Genomic DNA, 15,854 nt, shown 5'->3' with positions numbered 1-15,854 from the left:
ATGAGTGCTATCCACTAAAGGCCGCTGAAACTTAAATACAGTACCATAGAAATAAGGCTTTATGTACTTAAATAAATTAAATAATTAGTCGAAAGAAAACAATCGAGAGATGCCGAGTGATAATATATGATGTGAATCCAAATGATATCATACACAAAACATATCTACAAATATCCTGTTCCTCAATTTATGACTGCGTTATTTATTTATCTTCATTTATTCCTTCATCTCGCCACCCATCCGTCTCCTAACCCTCAACTCTTTCTGCTTCCATCGTTCCCCGGACTGTCTCGCACTATCCACTGCCTGCATTCCTTTCTTAATTTCCTCGATCCTCTTCTTTGCTCGCTCCTCGGTTGCGAAGAGTCTTCGGATTTCTTGTTTATCTTTACTCTCAACTGGGTCCTCCGTATCGACAACTCCTTCCCTCGCGGCGCGCGCCTTGGATCGTCTAACAAGTGCGTTTTTCTTCTCCCTTTCATAAATCTCGGCTTCATATAGAAGACGGTTCACGCTACGCCAGTTCTCGAATCGCAGATCTTGTACAGAATATCCTGTTGCAGTCCGGAGCAGTGGGTCCTCGCCAATATCGATCTTTGATGCCGAAGATGTGAGCGTGTCGTAGAACTCCTGTAGCTCCGTTCGCGGGATTTCGGGTCCGAATGATGGCGAGGTAGAGTCAATATCAACCACACTTTGATTGAGACGACTGGGAGGGAGCACCAGGGGCATCGTAGAAGTGGTGAAGTTGTGGATTTGTGAAGATACCAAGACCTTTTCGAGTTGTTCAATCTCCCCCCGTAATTCGTTTTGGCTTGATCGTGAGATGGGGAATTCTGCCCCAGGGTCGGAAACTTCACTAGCGAGATCCTCATTGAAAATGGCTTGTTTTTCGTGGTTGATCTTGTCCATAGAAGAGCGATATAGGTGCCAACCCAAGGAGTCTTTGAGGCGATTAAGTTCAAAGCGACAGAAGTCTGTTTGATCAGTGCGCACGCAAGCCTATGACTACGTTAGAATGATAACTGCCCAATTATGAGGGGGGGGGGGGGGGGGGTTATACTTTAATTAGTGCCATAGTGTCTTTATAATCGAAAGGTGTCCCAAGCTCAGCTTTAGCATTGCAAAGATCTACCCAACTTTGTCTGACTGATTCAACTTCTTTGAGTTCACCGAATGCATTTAAGATGATTCTGTAGGTAATTATATTTGGCTCCATTCCTGCAGAGGCCAATTCCTTCAGTCCTCCATATACAAGATCCATCCGCTCCAACTTTCCTCCTAGTGTTATGATTGTGTTGAATGTGGACAGCGAGGGTTGCACTCCAGCCTTCGCAAAAGCACTGATAAGGTTTCTAGTAAATGACATCGCATTTGCATAGACCTCATCCCACTCCTCTCCGCTTCTAGCATTCTTTGGCACTTGCCCGATTGTCCCAAAGACTCCACCAATAAGACTATTGAGATGTTGGAAAGATGTCTTGCCTCCCGAACCTACAAACGCATACAGTGCACGTATCATAGCCCTCACATCTCCCGTCTCACTCCACAGTTGCTTGAGTAGTGGTGTCAGTACGGTTGGTTTAGGTGGGGTCCCAGCTCGACAAGCCATAAGGAACGCAATGTACGCTTCTTTTACAGAGCGCTCGTAGATTATAAGTTCGTAGATACGCGGAGGGGTAAGTGTGGGATAGAGGCGGATACAAATATCGAAGCCTTCGTAGGCAGCTTCCCAATCACCGTGTAGAAGACGAGCCGTGATAATACCTTGAAAGAGCATGATCCTAGTTCCCTTACCAGTGTCGCGGGCGACTGTTGCGACAGTGGAATCCGAGTAGCGCTCAAGGGCTTCGGTATATAAATCTTCCATGACATCTAACGCTGTACCCTGATACGCAAGACACTCAATAGCGGCACCATAAACTCGCGCGTCGGTGTGATCCTCATTCTGAGGTTCCAACCATTTCCAAAAATCATTGGCCAAATCGAATTCTTCCATTTCCTTTAGGCAAGATAGGATATGTACACTTGCCAATGGGTTTCCGGGCACTTTGCCATTTTGAATATCTGTAATGAGGGTCTTGATATGGGGGAGCACCTCCTTATCAACGCGGTCAAGACGATAATGGGTGTGAAGTTGGCGCGCGAGATTAGAGACATCATGTGAAGTGAGGATACCAACATCGCGAAGCTGGGGATAAGAGAACATGGCCGAAGTAATTTGGGTAGCGTTTAGGTCGCAACGGAATACAAATAACTATAGAAGAATATAAATTATCAGCAATCTAAATCACGACAAAAAAGCCTAAGATTGACCACACCTCCTGCGAAAATATTGACCGTAGTTCGTCTTGGGTTAGTTGGGGAATTATCGTATCTTCTGCCTTATTGCTCTTCTTTTTCCTCGGGGCCAACCAGTCAGTTTCGCCATCCTTGGAACTGGCAGGCTGGCGCTCACGAGTATCTTGACGCTGGTTATATCTGCGGTCCTCATACTCCGTATTTCGGCCTACACGGGGTAGTTTATAGCCATCGGACGTGTACTCTCGCCCGTCTCTTCTGGTATTTGTTCGCCGTTCACCAATACCACTACCGTTGGGGCCATTGTATCCTGAGCTATGGGAGTCTGGTTGACGCTCATTATGACCACGGGATCTATATGAATCCCCGCGACCCTCACGTGGTGTATCGCCACCGTTATATCTTCTCGGAGCAGGTTGATAGGAAGGTTTTGCGTAATACCTAGTAGGCAATCGTAGTGCAGAAAGACGAAGTTGCAGACGAGCTGTTGTGGGAGCAATTGCTCTTGACGCCGTAGAATTTAACATATTCCAAGGATCTCTATGGAAGAGAGGCGGCTCGGTGTAAATATATAATGGGACAGAAGTTCATCGGAGGAAAAAGAAGCAGGTACAGGGAATGAGTGGGGCACTTTTAGAGGGGCAGGGATGGGAATGTTTTCCGAAACTTTTCATATCTTAGCGTCAACCTGCATGAAGAGCCGCAGTAGGGCAACGTCAACGAAGATAACGAAAATGTAATGAATTCAGAGAAAAAGATCTAAGAATGACACTAAATAAGACTAAATTACTATTAAGGTATCTCGCGAGGCGATAAGAACGGTCCTATATGGTTGGTAAAAAGGTACATTCATACATGCATTCTCCATCACCAAAGAGAGGTATCGTTATGTGGTAACCGTACTCTCGCAAAAGACAGCTTGAGCTTCAACTTCGACCTCTACCTAAATACATCCACGGAAACACACCCACATAGCTCGACACCTTCGCCTCGACAAACAACAATACTCTTGTCTCCAAACACTTAAATTCGGATATCAAAGCTGTTCAAAATGGCGCCTAACCTCTCTCTCATATCGGTATGACCCCCCAGCTCCGCCCTCATTACAACTGTACTAATAACCCCCCATAGGTAAACGCAATCCTAATCCTCTCCCCGAATGACGGCTCTCGGATTCTTGCAAAGTACTACCACCCCCCTCACTCCACTCCTTCCACTGTAAACCCATACCCGACAGCAAAAGAACAAAAAGCTTTTGAGAAGGGCTTAATCGACAAGACCGCCAAATCAAACAACGATATCATCCTCTACGACTCACGTATCGTCGTCTTCAAAGCCGAGAGCGATGTGATGCTCTATGTTGTCGGTGGAACTGAGGAGAATGAGATGTTGCTATGGCACACACTCTTGGCATTGCGGGAGAGCTTGAACCTATTATTGAGGTATATAGGTCTCTATCACGGATAGAATACAGGAGTCTGACTGGTTTACAGAAATATCACGGATAAACGTACTATGCTGGAGAACTACGATATCGTATCGCTATGCGTTGACGAAATTGTTGATGATGGAATCATCCTCGAGACGGACCCCGCCACCATTGCATCCCGTGTTAGTAGACCGCCAAAGAATGAGGTTGTGGGAATGAAGAACCTAGATCTTTCAGAACAGGGGTTGCTCAACGCTTGGGAGTTTGGAAAGCGACAATTGGCAGAAAGACTGCGTCAAGGGATGTAATTATTGGGAAAGGTAAAAGGACGGGTGTTTTCTCTTGTTTCACTGTTCTCAAACAAAGAAGATAGGCAACATTTAGCCGTCTTTTTGAAACAATGATTTATGGGAGTATGGCGAATGGCGTCACAGTTGAGCTAGTAATTATATTGATACTTCGATATTTTGACGGCAAAAGAAACCACACTACTTGACCACGATGAATTTCTACCTTCAGCTCTCCTAGAGTGATAGCTACATGATGTAGTACTTGCCTCAGTGCCGCAGACTTGCGCCGAATAAGATCCCTCCCACGAAGGGTTATTTGAGGAAATTTCAGCCCTCTCCGTTCTTTCATAGGTATCAAACCTTGTATTTTTACTTTTTCTACCCACTGTGACTGTCAGCTGTCATCCTCGTGGCTCCTAAAACCCGAAAGCTTTCAAGCCACACTTAGGGAAAACGATTTTCCGCTCCGTTGTGTTAATCCGTTCCGACCTTGAGTTTACACGTAAGTGGATCCCGGATCTAGTGCCTCTAGCCCTGCCTTAAATCTCTCCACACATGTGTCTTTCTTACCATTCGGAACACCAAGGGTCGTTGGATTGGCGGAGGAGCTCTCACATCAGCAGGCATAGGTATATGCATGGCTTTCTTGGTAAACTGTCCGTTCTCGTATGATATCCAGAAGTACGTACTCCAGATACTCTGGGTAGAGGTACCGTGTTTCCCAGCTGCAACTAAGTGCATATGCCAAGATCAGCATGTTCCACATAAGATCTCGTTCTGCGCCTGCAACAATCGCAGCTGCGTGATAGGGTCTACTTTTTCCTCGCAGCACCCATCTCCCCGGATGTGGTAATAACAGACCGTAGTTAATTGTAAAGCAGCAAAGGGAATTCGTTTTTCTGACTGCGTGCGTGTGTGATGGAGCTGATGGGTACTGTATCCATATCCCACCCCACTACTAATTCCATTCCGTTCCGTTTGTTATGAACGGAGGCCTGCAGAGCGCTAGAGTACCTACTCTAGAGTAGAGTACTCCATGGAGCTCAGATCCACCTATCCATCCATCTATGTGCATTTGGTAGAAGAGCAGTGGGTGGTGGTCCACTCGATTACCCCCAGGTATTTGGTACCTGTTGGCCCGGATTCAAATATACTTACACTACCACGGCTGCTGTATCCTGTAAAAATTGCAATCTAGTGTTTTGGATGTGGGATGATGGTATTTTGGAAACGACGGTTGATCAGAGATTCTCATCCTGACTAAGGAGGGAGCCGCCAGGCGCGCAAACGACGGGACGATGCATAGGGCAATTGGGCCCTTTTTTTTTATGGGTGGATCGACGCGGCGTGGAGGGAAGCGTAGGTAAGATCTGCATGTGTGGCAGGCAGGCGGTCGAGACAATAACGAGTTGGTTAAGAATAAAAGGAAACAGCGTCAGCCATTTCGATTAGCGATTTCCTCGTGGGGGAGAAGAAGTATGTATATGTATGCAGATGTGTTTGTCTCTATGATTTAGGTTTAAGTTTTGGTTTCAGTCATGGGACTGAGTCCACACAATTTCGAACGTTATATGCAGCGTGCTCGCAGTTGTGGGGTTGGTTGGTTGGTTCGTCTACTTACCAGTTAGAAGGGGGTAATGATATGATGGACAGATAAGATATTGGGTTTTCGTCTGCTTGGAAATTGGCTGCGAGTGCATAAACCGCATTTTCTTACTCTCTCTCGCTCTCGGTGAGCATTGAGAAGTCAAAGCAAAGTAGACTATCACAAACGGAATGTATGGCAATGTCATGCCCAGGTTACAGGTGCCGTTTGGAGGATCTTGTGCTATTGGGTTGAGGGTGCACTGCATGATCTCGCTCCTCGGGCGACATGCAGTTAAAACGGCGGGGTACGTTACATGGAACTCTAAGATTCTTTGGTATTACAGTGTTGAGTGATCATGACGTTCGATCGTGATACCTGTTGACAGGCATAATTATTCTATGAGGATACATGTGCCCTATGTACTCTGTGGCAGTGCATATTATGCGCTAAACCTCCGAGTATATTGCACTTTAGACCTTACCATGTACTCTAGTTGTCCAAACTCTTTGTGAGCAAACACAGATTGATAGGTAAAGTGGAGTGGGGAGATGATGGTTCTGTTTTGTACGTTGTTTCCTAGTAGCACATATGTGTGTTGCGCGATTTTTTTCCCCTCTTCATGTAAGGAGTCGAGAGCGGATGATCGGGTTTAGATTTTTATGCTTTTGTTGTTTTTCTGGTGGCCTCTAGAGAGGTCTCAACTAACGTGATCGAGGTTGCATCTCATGGAAAGAAAAATTTCTTGGCAACTAGAGTCTCCTGAGTCTGATCGGACAGGATCCAAATCCGACTAAACAAACAGATACGCGATCAATTCGTTTCCTTAACTCTGGAAGAAAAGGAAGAAAGCGAGACAATTACAAAGGCTTATCAACCAGATTAATATTGTTCCGGCAGAACAGGCACGCCTACAGGCCACATTCCAGGCTCTTCCCTCTTGCGGCAGCTCCCGGCTCGGCACTGAACGTAAAAGGCTTGTCTTGAGGTTCAGGGTTTATCGCGTGTGACGGAAACCGTTAGGAGGACGTTAGCGGCGATGCATCTGTGTGAGGCGGCTGTCCGAGGGAAGAAAGTCTCGAATCTTGGCTTTGCTTCTTTGCTGACGCTCAGACATGGACGGGGGTTCCCAATCTAATAGTCAGAGCATGAAAGAAGGGATTTCCTAGCATTCTCCCCCCTAAACAACCCCTACATACATACGCCTGTCCACCACTCCCTCCGCACCCCCCTCGGAAAAATGTTTGAGTCTTCAGCTGAAAGACTACAAGACATCATACATGGTTCTATTTCTCTGCCCAACCCAAGAAGAGGATAAGTACCGGCCGTCATTGAAAAATGATGTACTTGTACACAAATAACCCGACACTTGCAGGGCTGATGACGATCGAAAGGGAATCTGCACTTATGATTCGTAAGATTCTTGTGTCAGTACAATAGGTAGTACAGTCGTTCGCCGATATAACGAATGCCAAAAAAGCCACAAATTTGCTATAACGAACGGGTTTCGGTGATCCGAATCTAAATTTCACATAGAAACTTGCCTGCTATACCGAATAATCTGCTGTATCGAACGGAAAACTTCGGAATATGCGCGTTCGTTATATCGGCGGACGACTGTACTCTACCTTATCTGTCACTATGCCTGCCTGGAGGAAGATGGAACAGATGATGGCGGAATGCGGCGCAGAACCCGTTCCCGCCGGAAATTGCGGATGCGATGGGTTGGGGAGAAGAAACCAATGATCCGAGACTGATATATCGGAGACCTGGCGCTGTTGTACATATTTGCAAGCATTGCCGAGTTTATCGGACAGCAGGAGTAATTCTAGGTATTCAAGGGACAAGCTTCCGGGAATTGAAGACCTAAGAGGTGCATCAGGAGCCCTACGGCGGAAGGGAAGGGGTGAGTGACTGCCGACGAAGGGAAAAGGAGAAGCATCGAAATTGGGGGTTTGGCGGTGCTACGTATACTTTTGCCTGGGCGTCTTAGTATCTTGTACCTTTCAATGTATCGAGACATGATTTATCGTCTGGGCAGAGGTTCAAGTTCAGTGGTTGAGGATGCAGTAGGAACTTAGCATGCAAGCACGTGTCGGGATGTCGGTTTTGACGCAGTGTGCAGGACCCAGACAGGTGCAGTGCTCAGGCAGTGTTGTTGGTTTTATCTGACGACTCCATTCGGCACCGGAAAAACAGGAAGCTCTGCAGTTCGACTCGACATATGTGATGTGGGGGCGAAAGTAAGCTCCCATAGGACCTTTATCATTGGGTTCAACACGTAGCAAAAAAAATATGGAGAAAATACCACCACCACCGCCCCGCGTCATCACAGTGCACAATGCCATCCCCCCGTTTCCCCGCTGGAGGAGATTGAGGTGGGGAAGAGTTGGGAGTTGAACTGGGACAATTGCACGAAAGATTTGAATGCGCGATAGTGCCTCCAGGATCAATTCTGGGGAAGATCTAGGAGTTATCTGCGTTAATGAAGGTCACGATCTTAGCCCTGAGAGTATGTAGTCCGAGATGGTGCCTGGTGAGACCATGTAATGCTGGGTACACTGCCTGACAGTAGGTGCGAGTCCATGGACACCGCCACACGCAATAACCCATTCCCAAGTCATGGTACACGGGAGGAGGATAATGGAGAGTTCACCAACGATCTCTCCCCATGATATGGGGACACCTTCTTTTGGTCAATTAGACCTTTTTCCCACTCGTCCCACACCTGTTCGATAGGGAACCCAGGCGTTCGTTCTTTCCCAGCTCCAAGGATCAGCCGCTGCCTTAGCTAGTCGAATCAAAAGTTGAAACCTGAACCCTTTTGCTCTCTTTCTTTCTCTTTCAACTCAATCTCACCCAGTTGGTCACTCTACAACCTACACACCGTTTTGCTACTGCCATCATTACCTATTATTATCGATTTATTCGTCCCTTCCTTTGTCCCTACCTATCGCAGCCCGCCACCACTTCTTCCGCCCGGCACCTCCTCCCTCTTGAATCTTGATTGTTGAGTATTAAGTCAAGTTGATAATAGCCCTCTAGATGTCTGTTTCTATCACATTGAATCAGTAACCTCTGTACATTGACGATAAATACACTAGCGCGGGTAATTCATTTATTATTCAAGCCTGGTATCCACTTTGCGTCCCTTACTATTGAATTGCCCTTAAATCCTCCAGCCCTCGCCACCAGTCTACGTTGTTGTTTTGCAGAAGAAACCAGAAGATCCTGATCACACTCTCTCGTCGTTGTCTCGCCCTCACTCATTACTTGTTTCGCCGAACCTTCAGAAGAACATCAACGATACATAGTATCTCAACATTAGCCGGGAGTAACACAAAAATACAAGAACACAAGGTTTCTGTTTGACATCCTCCCCATTCTCTTCCCCGTACCAGAGATATGGGCGAGCCAAAAAAATGGAGTTTCAGACCCAGGTTGAGTTTTATCACCGCGCATTGTGAGTTGCCGTTTCCAGAAGAGTATTTTACGTGATTGCACAGTAGGGGCTTTGTTTACTCGAATTTGTAAAACTAACACACATGTGCCATTGATGAACAGATTTGTACATTGTTAGCGTCATTATACTTGGTTCGGTGATAATATATCCCATGAAGAACATGGCGTATATCGATGCGTTGGTGTTTGCCAGTGGAAGTGCTACGCAGTCAGGTATAAATACGTATGTTGAATCTTGGTGGTTGGGTTCAATGGGGGTCATGCACTAATTGGGAGCTTTAGAGTCGACATCAACACTATCAAGCTTTATCAGCAAATTGTGATATATATTGTGCCCTTGGTTACAACCCCGATATTTATCAACACATTCGTCGTTTTTGTAAGACTGTACTGGTTTGAAAAGCGCTTCGAGAATATTGGTATGAAGATCCCCAAATTTACAGATTGAAGAAATATTGACAATTTTGTAGTCGCACTTAGCCGACAACCCTCAAGAGCTAAGACTGGTCGCTCAACAGGCACTCTGTTCTCACCCACAGAAGATGTTGATCGTGAGGAACGCGGTGTCCGTGGCCGCGAAATCAAGGTTCTCCATAGCGAATCCCGTGCACCGTCTCCAGACAAGCCAACCCCGGGGGTTGAGGCAGAACGTACTTCTACAGAAACCACCCAAGTTACTCCAGACTTTTCTACGTTTACGCAAGAGGGGTTCTCACCTATGGATTTGCGGAGCTCGTTTATGGAACAACAACAAGGGAGGGATCGCACGCCTAGTCGAGGGTCCTCCTCAACCGAAGGGTATGAATTGAGATCTAAAATGGGGAATAGTGGCAATGAACTTATGGATGGTGATAGGCCCCAGAGGAACCAAGAAAATGGAAACATCCAATTCGTTAACCTTCCATCACCGCAGCCCAGAACAAATGATCTGGGAAGCATAAGTGCTCCCCATATTGCTTTCGCAGAGAATCGACGTGCCCCGAGTTCCGGAAAAGCGCTAAGAATTCCCGGCCCGAGAGAGTTTGAGCAGGGTGATCGTGCACACGAGGTTGATGAGGATGATGATGCGAATACGCTCCACCGTGCTCGCACTACCGGTGATACGGATTATGGACGCTCGGGTGCATACGACATTCCTGCGTCCCGGACTATCTCTTTAGGAAATGCTGCCACAAACGGATCCAATAATATGCGTATGCGTCGCGTCTCCACTACGGTTGACCGATTCTTGCCCCGTGCTTCGACGGTTGAACGTGTAATGACTAGTGCTTTTGCTATGGGCCCCCACCCCCGAAAACGAAATATGAGCCCGCTTTCACGGTTCTCTAGAAAAGCAGCCAAGGAACCCCCGGTTATGCCATACCTGAGTTATCAGCCGACATTGGGAAGGAATTCAAATTTCGTGGATTTGACTGATGAACAGAGGGACGAATTGGGGGGTATCGAGTACAGGAGTTTGAAGTTACTGGCAAGAGTATTGGTGGGATACTATGTGTTCTTCCATCTCTTTGGGATCGTTTGCTTTATCCCCTGGATTAATACCGTGACCCGTTACAAGGACTATGTCAAATCTGTTGGTGTGAATCCGACCTGGTGGTGTGTATTGATATTCCCCCTCCAGACATGATATCTCACTCTACCTCTACATAGACTAACCAATTCCAGGGCGATCTACACCTCCCAGACGGCGTTCAGTGATCTAGGATTCACACTCACTCCCGACTCCATGGTGTCGTTCCAGCAGGCAACTTTCATCCTAATCGTCATGGCCTTCCTCATTGTAATTGGCAACACCGGGTTTCCCTGTCTTCTCCGTCTTATTATATGGCTTGGCTTCAAGATCTGCCCGAAAGGCTCTTCATATCGCGAGTGCCTCAACTTTCTTCTCGATCACCCCCGCCGTTGCTTCACGCTCCTCTTCCCCTCGGGCACAACCTGGATGCTCTTCTGGATGCTTGTTTTTCTCAATGTCTCCGATGTGATTCTCTTCATTGTCCTAGACCTTAAAGATAAAGACGTCACCGAAATCCCTGTTGGTTCTCGTATCATGGGCGCCATATTCCAAGCCGCGAGCACAAGAACCGCAGGAACTAGTGTTGTCAACCTCGCAGAACTCCACCCTGCCATCCAGGTCAGCTATATGGTCATGATGTACATCTCCGTCTTTCCCATCGCCATCTCTGTCCGTAAAACCAATGTCTACGAAGAAAGCTCTCTTGGTATTTATGCCAACGGCGACGAGGAAGACGAGGCCGCGAATGGTAAGACCAGCTTCGTCGGCGCACATTTGCGGAAACAGTTATCCTTCGATTTGTGGTACATCTTCCTTGGGCTCTTCATCATCACAATTGCAGAGGGTAGCCATATTGAGAATAATAGTGACTACGTAAGCTCCCTTCTACATTTTATACTTGACCCTAGCTAACACCAGGCAGGCATTCACGACATTCGCAATCCTATTCGAGGTCGTCTCAGCCTACGGTACCGTTGGACTGTCCCTAGGCTACCCCGGATTTAACACCGCTTTCACTGGCCAATTTTCTGTCGTTTCCAAGCTCGTCATCGTCGCCATGCAGATACGTGGGCGTCATCGTGGTCTTCCCTACGAGCTTGACCGCGCCATCCTTCTACCAAGCGAGAGCCTCCATAAGAACGAAGCAGCAGATGCGCAGAAGCGCGCGTTGAGACGGAGAGGTAGTTCGTTCAGTCAGGTTGGACGGCCGATGACGGGGAACAGAAGCTTTGTGAGCCAGGCTATAGCCGATGATTAGGCTGCTGCCAGGTGACGCGGGCGGGTGAGAGGGAATATTTGTAGGTTATTCTTTTTTCTTCTTTTGTCTGCGTAGCGGGCTGTTACTTGTTATGTTGTAGATTGCTTTAATATGGGTTGGCTGCGCTGGTGCTTGCAATTATTTAGAAGCGTGGGTGCGTATGGTGTGAGGCGTTATGGGTGTTTTCCTTTTTTTTTTTTTTACCCGTCTTTCCTTTTTCCAACTGCTTTTTTGATACCAGTTTTCTGGAGGTTTTCTATATTTTACTTTTCTTTCTTTCTTTTTCTTTTTTCTTTTTTTTCTTCCTTATCCTAGCTATAGGCTATTTTCTATGGTTCTTATTCTTTTTCATGGGCTCTTTCATGGATTACTTAATTGAGGACGGAACAAAGAAAGAAAGAAAAAGAAAAAGAAAAGAAAAAGAGCATCTAGCTATTTTCTATTCTAGAGCTTTCAAAGGTGGATTCTTTTATTTATTACTATTTTTCCTAGTTATTATCATGGTAGACATTGAAGCTAGCAACTACATGTAGCTACTTGGGTAGGGTAGGGTAGGATACAGCAGGACGAGATGGGGTTTTATGCAGGAAGAAGTGCGTATGTTGTATGTAGAAGAGATCGAGATGAGGATGAGGATGAGGATGAGGATGAGGATGAGGATGAGGATGAGGATGAGGATGAGCTGGGCCGAGGTGGAATGCATATTATTATAGATACTGCCTAAATTTATACATATGGGATGAGAAATATTGATTTAGTGAGCATCCATCGAATGAAGGCAAAAGTGAAAAATCATCTCCAAATAGAAGTACAAGCAGGTAGGTAGAGTAGATGTAGCAGATGTCTCAACTGGGTCCGATCATTACTTAATTGTGCATATGTAAGGGTTGAGCTGCTGATGGGTGATACACACCGATTAAGCGATGGAGACGATGTGAGAGAGACAAACAGGGAAGAATAACTACTTACATGTACATGTACCGGGTACATCGTGGGGAATTGTAGCTGTAGTAATGACGATTACCGCGATTACGAATGGGAGCGAAGGGAAACATACATACGGTCAGCTCAGCATTGAACGATGAGGTAGTGTATGGGGCAGGGGTGGTGGGTGGGAAACCTCTCTCTCTCTGTCTCCCTTCCCTTACACTCTTTTCCCTCGCACACAACGAACCCCGGAACGAAACAGTGGTCTTTCCGATCCACCCAATAAAAACACCTCGACTTACCTCGTCCTCTCTCCCACATTCCCTTCAAACCACAATCTCTCCAGAACCAACAGCCTAACCGCCATTTCAAACCCTCTCACCTAAAAAAGCTCTCACCCAGCCATGGGTAGGCCCTGTACGTCATGTCTCCTCGTCCTCTCTCTCGTCCTCTCTCGTCCTCTCTCGCTCCTTTCCTGCCCCTATGTCAAACGTACCCTGTACCACAGCTAACTAACTCCCACCAGTATGGAGACCACCACCGGGAAACTCTGAAAATAACTCCACGGATGACGCAAACAAACAGCCGGTCCTACCCCGGTGCATCTCGCCCCCAAACTTTCACACCTCCTCCACCTCCGGCTCCTCCACCGCCGGCCCAGAAGCAATGGTGATGCGCAACGACAGCTCCATGCTCACGCTCGACGAGTTCCTGCGCGAGACGAGCACCCGCGACAGCACGGAACGCCAGCTCCAGGGCCTCCTGGCCCTGCGCAGGCGCATTGGCTCCGAGACTAGGCCAGGACGGTGGGGCAGCCTGTATGACCATACCCCGGCGGGGCGGAGGAGGATTCTTGGTACTGTGCCCCCGGCCGCCCCGAGGGAGGGTCGGCCAGAGGCAGAGCAGGACGAGATTGATGAGGAGGAGGGTGAGGTCGACGAGGACAGGATCCCGGAGATCTATTGGAATTTTCGAGCCCGGGTCTCGCCAGGATCGTTGCCTCTACCGCCGCAGCCGCTTTCTCCCCTTCCTGCTACAAGCTCGGGGGCTTTGTTGCTGCCCAGGGAGGACCCGATGGCGGATGTGCTCACGGGGCCGTCACAGCTGGTTCAGCCCCCGATGAGGGCTTCTGGGGAATATAGGCCGTATGTAGCGGCTGTACCATCAATTACATGGCCACCGCTGCTACCGCCTTCTTCGTCGTCGCTGCCGCCCCTGAGTCGCCAGGACAGCTTTGACACACTTGTGTCTCAGATACGGCGCATCGGTGCGCTGCAGGACTTTATGCTAAACTCCACCACCACCCCACCAGACCCCCCAACTCCCACGGCTACGGCCGCGACAGTTGCGAGCCTGCGCATCCGCGAGGCGAGGCTAAGGGCGATGCAGACGAGGATCGACCTGCTGGCGAATGAGTTTGCGGTGCTGAGCAGCACAAGGAGGGAAATGAGGAGGGCCATGGCGAATGATGCGCCGGTGCCGGCACCGCCGCCGCCGCCGCCAGTGAGGATGAGTGAGAGCTTGAGGGAGGAGCTGATGAGGAGTGCGGTCATGAGGATGCAAATTGAGGCGTTGCCGTTATGAGAGGCATTATCGATCTGATCTGATCTCGGTCTCTGGTCTCCCTTTCCCCCGTTTCACTTTTTAGTGGCATTTATAGTTTTTCTTTTTTATAACTAACTGGCCGTTTTCTGTTACTATCGTGGCATCTTTGCTTATAATGGATTTCTTCGTTTTTAGTTGTTTAGCTGTTAGAATCTTTTCTTTTCTTTTCTTGCATTTCATTATTGGCTCTCTGTTTCTTCTCCCCTTCCTGGGCCAGATCTATCGAGACTTTCCATGTGGGATGATTTCCATAGCTTGCCTCTTTGCCTGCTTTACTTCTTTCTTCCATACCTATCTCAGTGCAGCAGTACACACTGCGGCAGATCGATGGGGGCGGGGAGAGAGCTGGGGGAAGGGGAATATGGGGAACTTCTCTGGGCGTTCTTATTGTTGGTACTTTTTTTTCTTTTTTCTTTTCTTCCACATTCACTTTTTGCGCACTTGTTTTCTTTTTTTGTTTTTATATAGGGCGACAAAAAACAAAAAATTGCATGTGAGGTGTTAGTGGGAAAATAGTTGTTGCATGAAATATCACTCGCCTCTGTGAATGTGTTGAAAAGGGTTATTGCTGTGAACTCATTGAGCCTTAAGGCTATCACAATTACATTTGAATGGGTTGTTTTCGTGTGAACGGGTGGATGGGTGGATGGGCCCGAGTAAATAGGTGGATGGACGTGAGTGAGTGAGTGAGTGGGTGGTTAGGGGCTTGTGGGGGGGGGGGGGGGGTGGCTCTACTAGAATGTAATATTAGACATATATCTTTCCTGCCCATGCCACGATACTGCTTCCTGTGGCAGTGCGGGTGATGCTCCATGTATGCACTATGGCGATTGATTGATCAACCGGTTATCATCGATCGTCCAGTAGACGTACATCATGATGTGCATAACCTTGCTGCTACTTCGTTCTATGCACAGCATATCTACATGTAGGCATTATGTTCTGCATAGTGCGCGCCGTAGTGTCCATACAGACCCAGGGGGGCGTTCCTGCATATATGTCTGCGGGGCAAGGTTAAGCTTTGGGACTTATGTATGTAATCAGCTTTCAGCAATGTGTTCAATAGTAGTAAACGTATACGTATACGTACACGCATCCTGGTGCTGTTGATTACTGATGATTTAAGCTTTCACGTACTATTGACGACACTCAATTTAATGCAGGGCGGGATTTTTTCTATCTTCATACATCTATATATGTCACTGGTTCTTATTCTACAGACCATCGACCAGACCAGTCTTGAATTATAGTCTTTTTGACAAAGAAGCACTTAGGCAGGCAGCCGGATCATCAATAATCACTCACCAGGCATTCCTACCTACATGTACACAGCAGCCTTCCCACCCAGTCAATACTAAGTCACAATCGCTCACTCAGCTACCAGTATCACACCTTCTCACCCGGCACCACATAACTGCAGAATCCAAGTGAATCGGACGTTAGTTGTCAAGTGCGCCGGAAAAACAATTCTCCGTCCCCACGTT

The 15,854-nt window shown here is 47.5% G+C and overlaps 4 protein-coding genes across 4 annotated transcripts; 3 read left to right on the top strand and 1 right to left on the bottom strand.

The window, feature by feature from the left end:
* Positions 1 to 216: 216 nt before the first annotated feature.
* On the bottom strand, positions 217 to 2,828 carry H6S33_004062 (uncharacterized protein; the record flags this gene model as incomplete). Its single annotated transcript, XM_044835428.1, has 5 exons — positions 217 to 1,002; positions 1,064 to 2,257; positions 2,322 to 2,396; positions 2,459 to 2,471; positions 2,539 to 2,828. The coding sequence occupies 5 exons, from the start codon at positions 2,826 to 2,828 to the stop codon at positions 217 to 219; spliced, it is 2,358 nt and encodes a 785-aa protein (XP_044691596.1).
* A 524-nt stretch (positions 2,829 to 3,352) lies between these two features.
* Positions 3,353 to 4,038, top strand: H6S33_004061 (uncharacterized protein; the record flags this gene model as incomplete). The annotated part of the gene is made up of 3 exons (XM_044835427.1): positions 3,353 to 3,379; positions 3,433 to 3,743; positions 3,795 to 4,038. The coding sequence occupies 3 exons, from the start codon at positions 3,353 to 3,355 to the stop codon at positions 4,036 to 4,038; spliced, it is 582 nt and encodes a 193-aa protein (XP_044691595.1).
* A 5,190-nt stretch (positions 4,039 to 9,228) lies between these two features.
* Positions 9,229 to 11,838, top strand: H6S33_004060 (uncharacterized protein; the record flags this gene model as incomplete). Its single annotated transcript, XM_044835426.1, has 5 exons — positions 9,229 to 9,290; positions 9,350 to 9,486; positions 9,538 to 10,663; positions 10,733 to 11,453; positions 11,503 to 11,838. 5 exons carry the CDS (start codon positions 9,229 to 9,231, stop codon positions 11,836 to 11,838), a joined length of 2,382 nt encoding a protein of 793 aa, XP_044691594.1.
* A 1,593-nt stretch (positions 11,839 to 13,431) lies between these two features.
* Positions 13,432 to 14,349, top strand: H6S33_004059 (uncharacterized protein; the record flags this gene model as incomplete). The annotated part of the gene is made up of 1 exon (XM_044835424.1): positions 13,432 to 14,349. One exon carries the CDS (start codon positions 13,432 to 13,434, stop codon positions 14,347 to 14,349), a length of 918 nt encoding a protein of 305 aa, XP_044691593.1.
* Between the last annotated feature and the right edge of the window lie 1,505 nt (positions 14,350 to 15,854).

The sequence above is a fragment of the Morchella sextelata genome, assembly GCF_020137385.1.
Source record: "Morchella sextelata strain SCLS chromosome Unknown scls_16, whole genome shotgun sequence".
NCBI lineage: Eukaryota > Fungi > Ascomycota > Pezizomycetes > Pezizales > Morchellaceae > Morchella > Morchella sextelata.
Note: the sequence above shows the minus strand (reverse complement) of the source record. Positions and strands in the feature narration are given on the sequence as shown.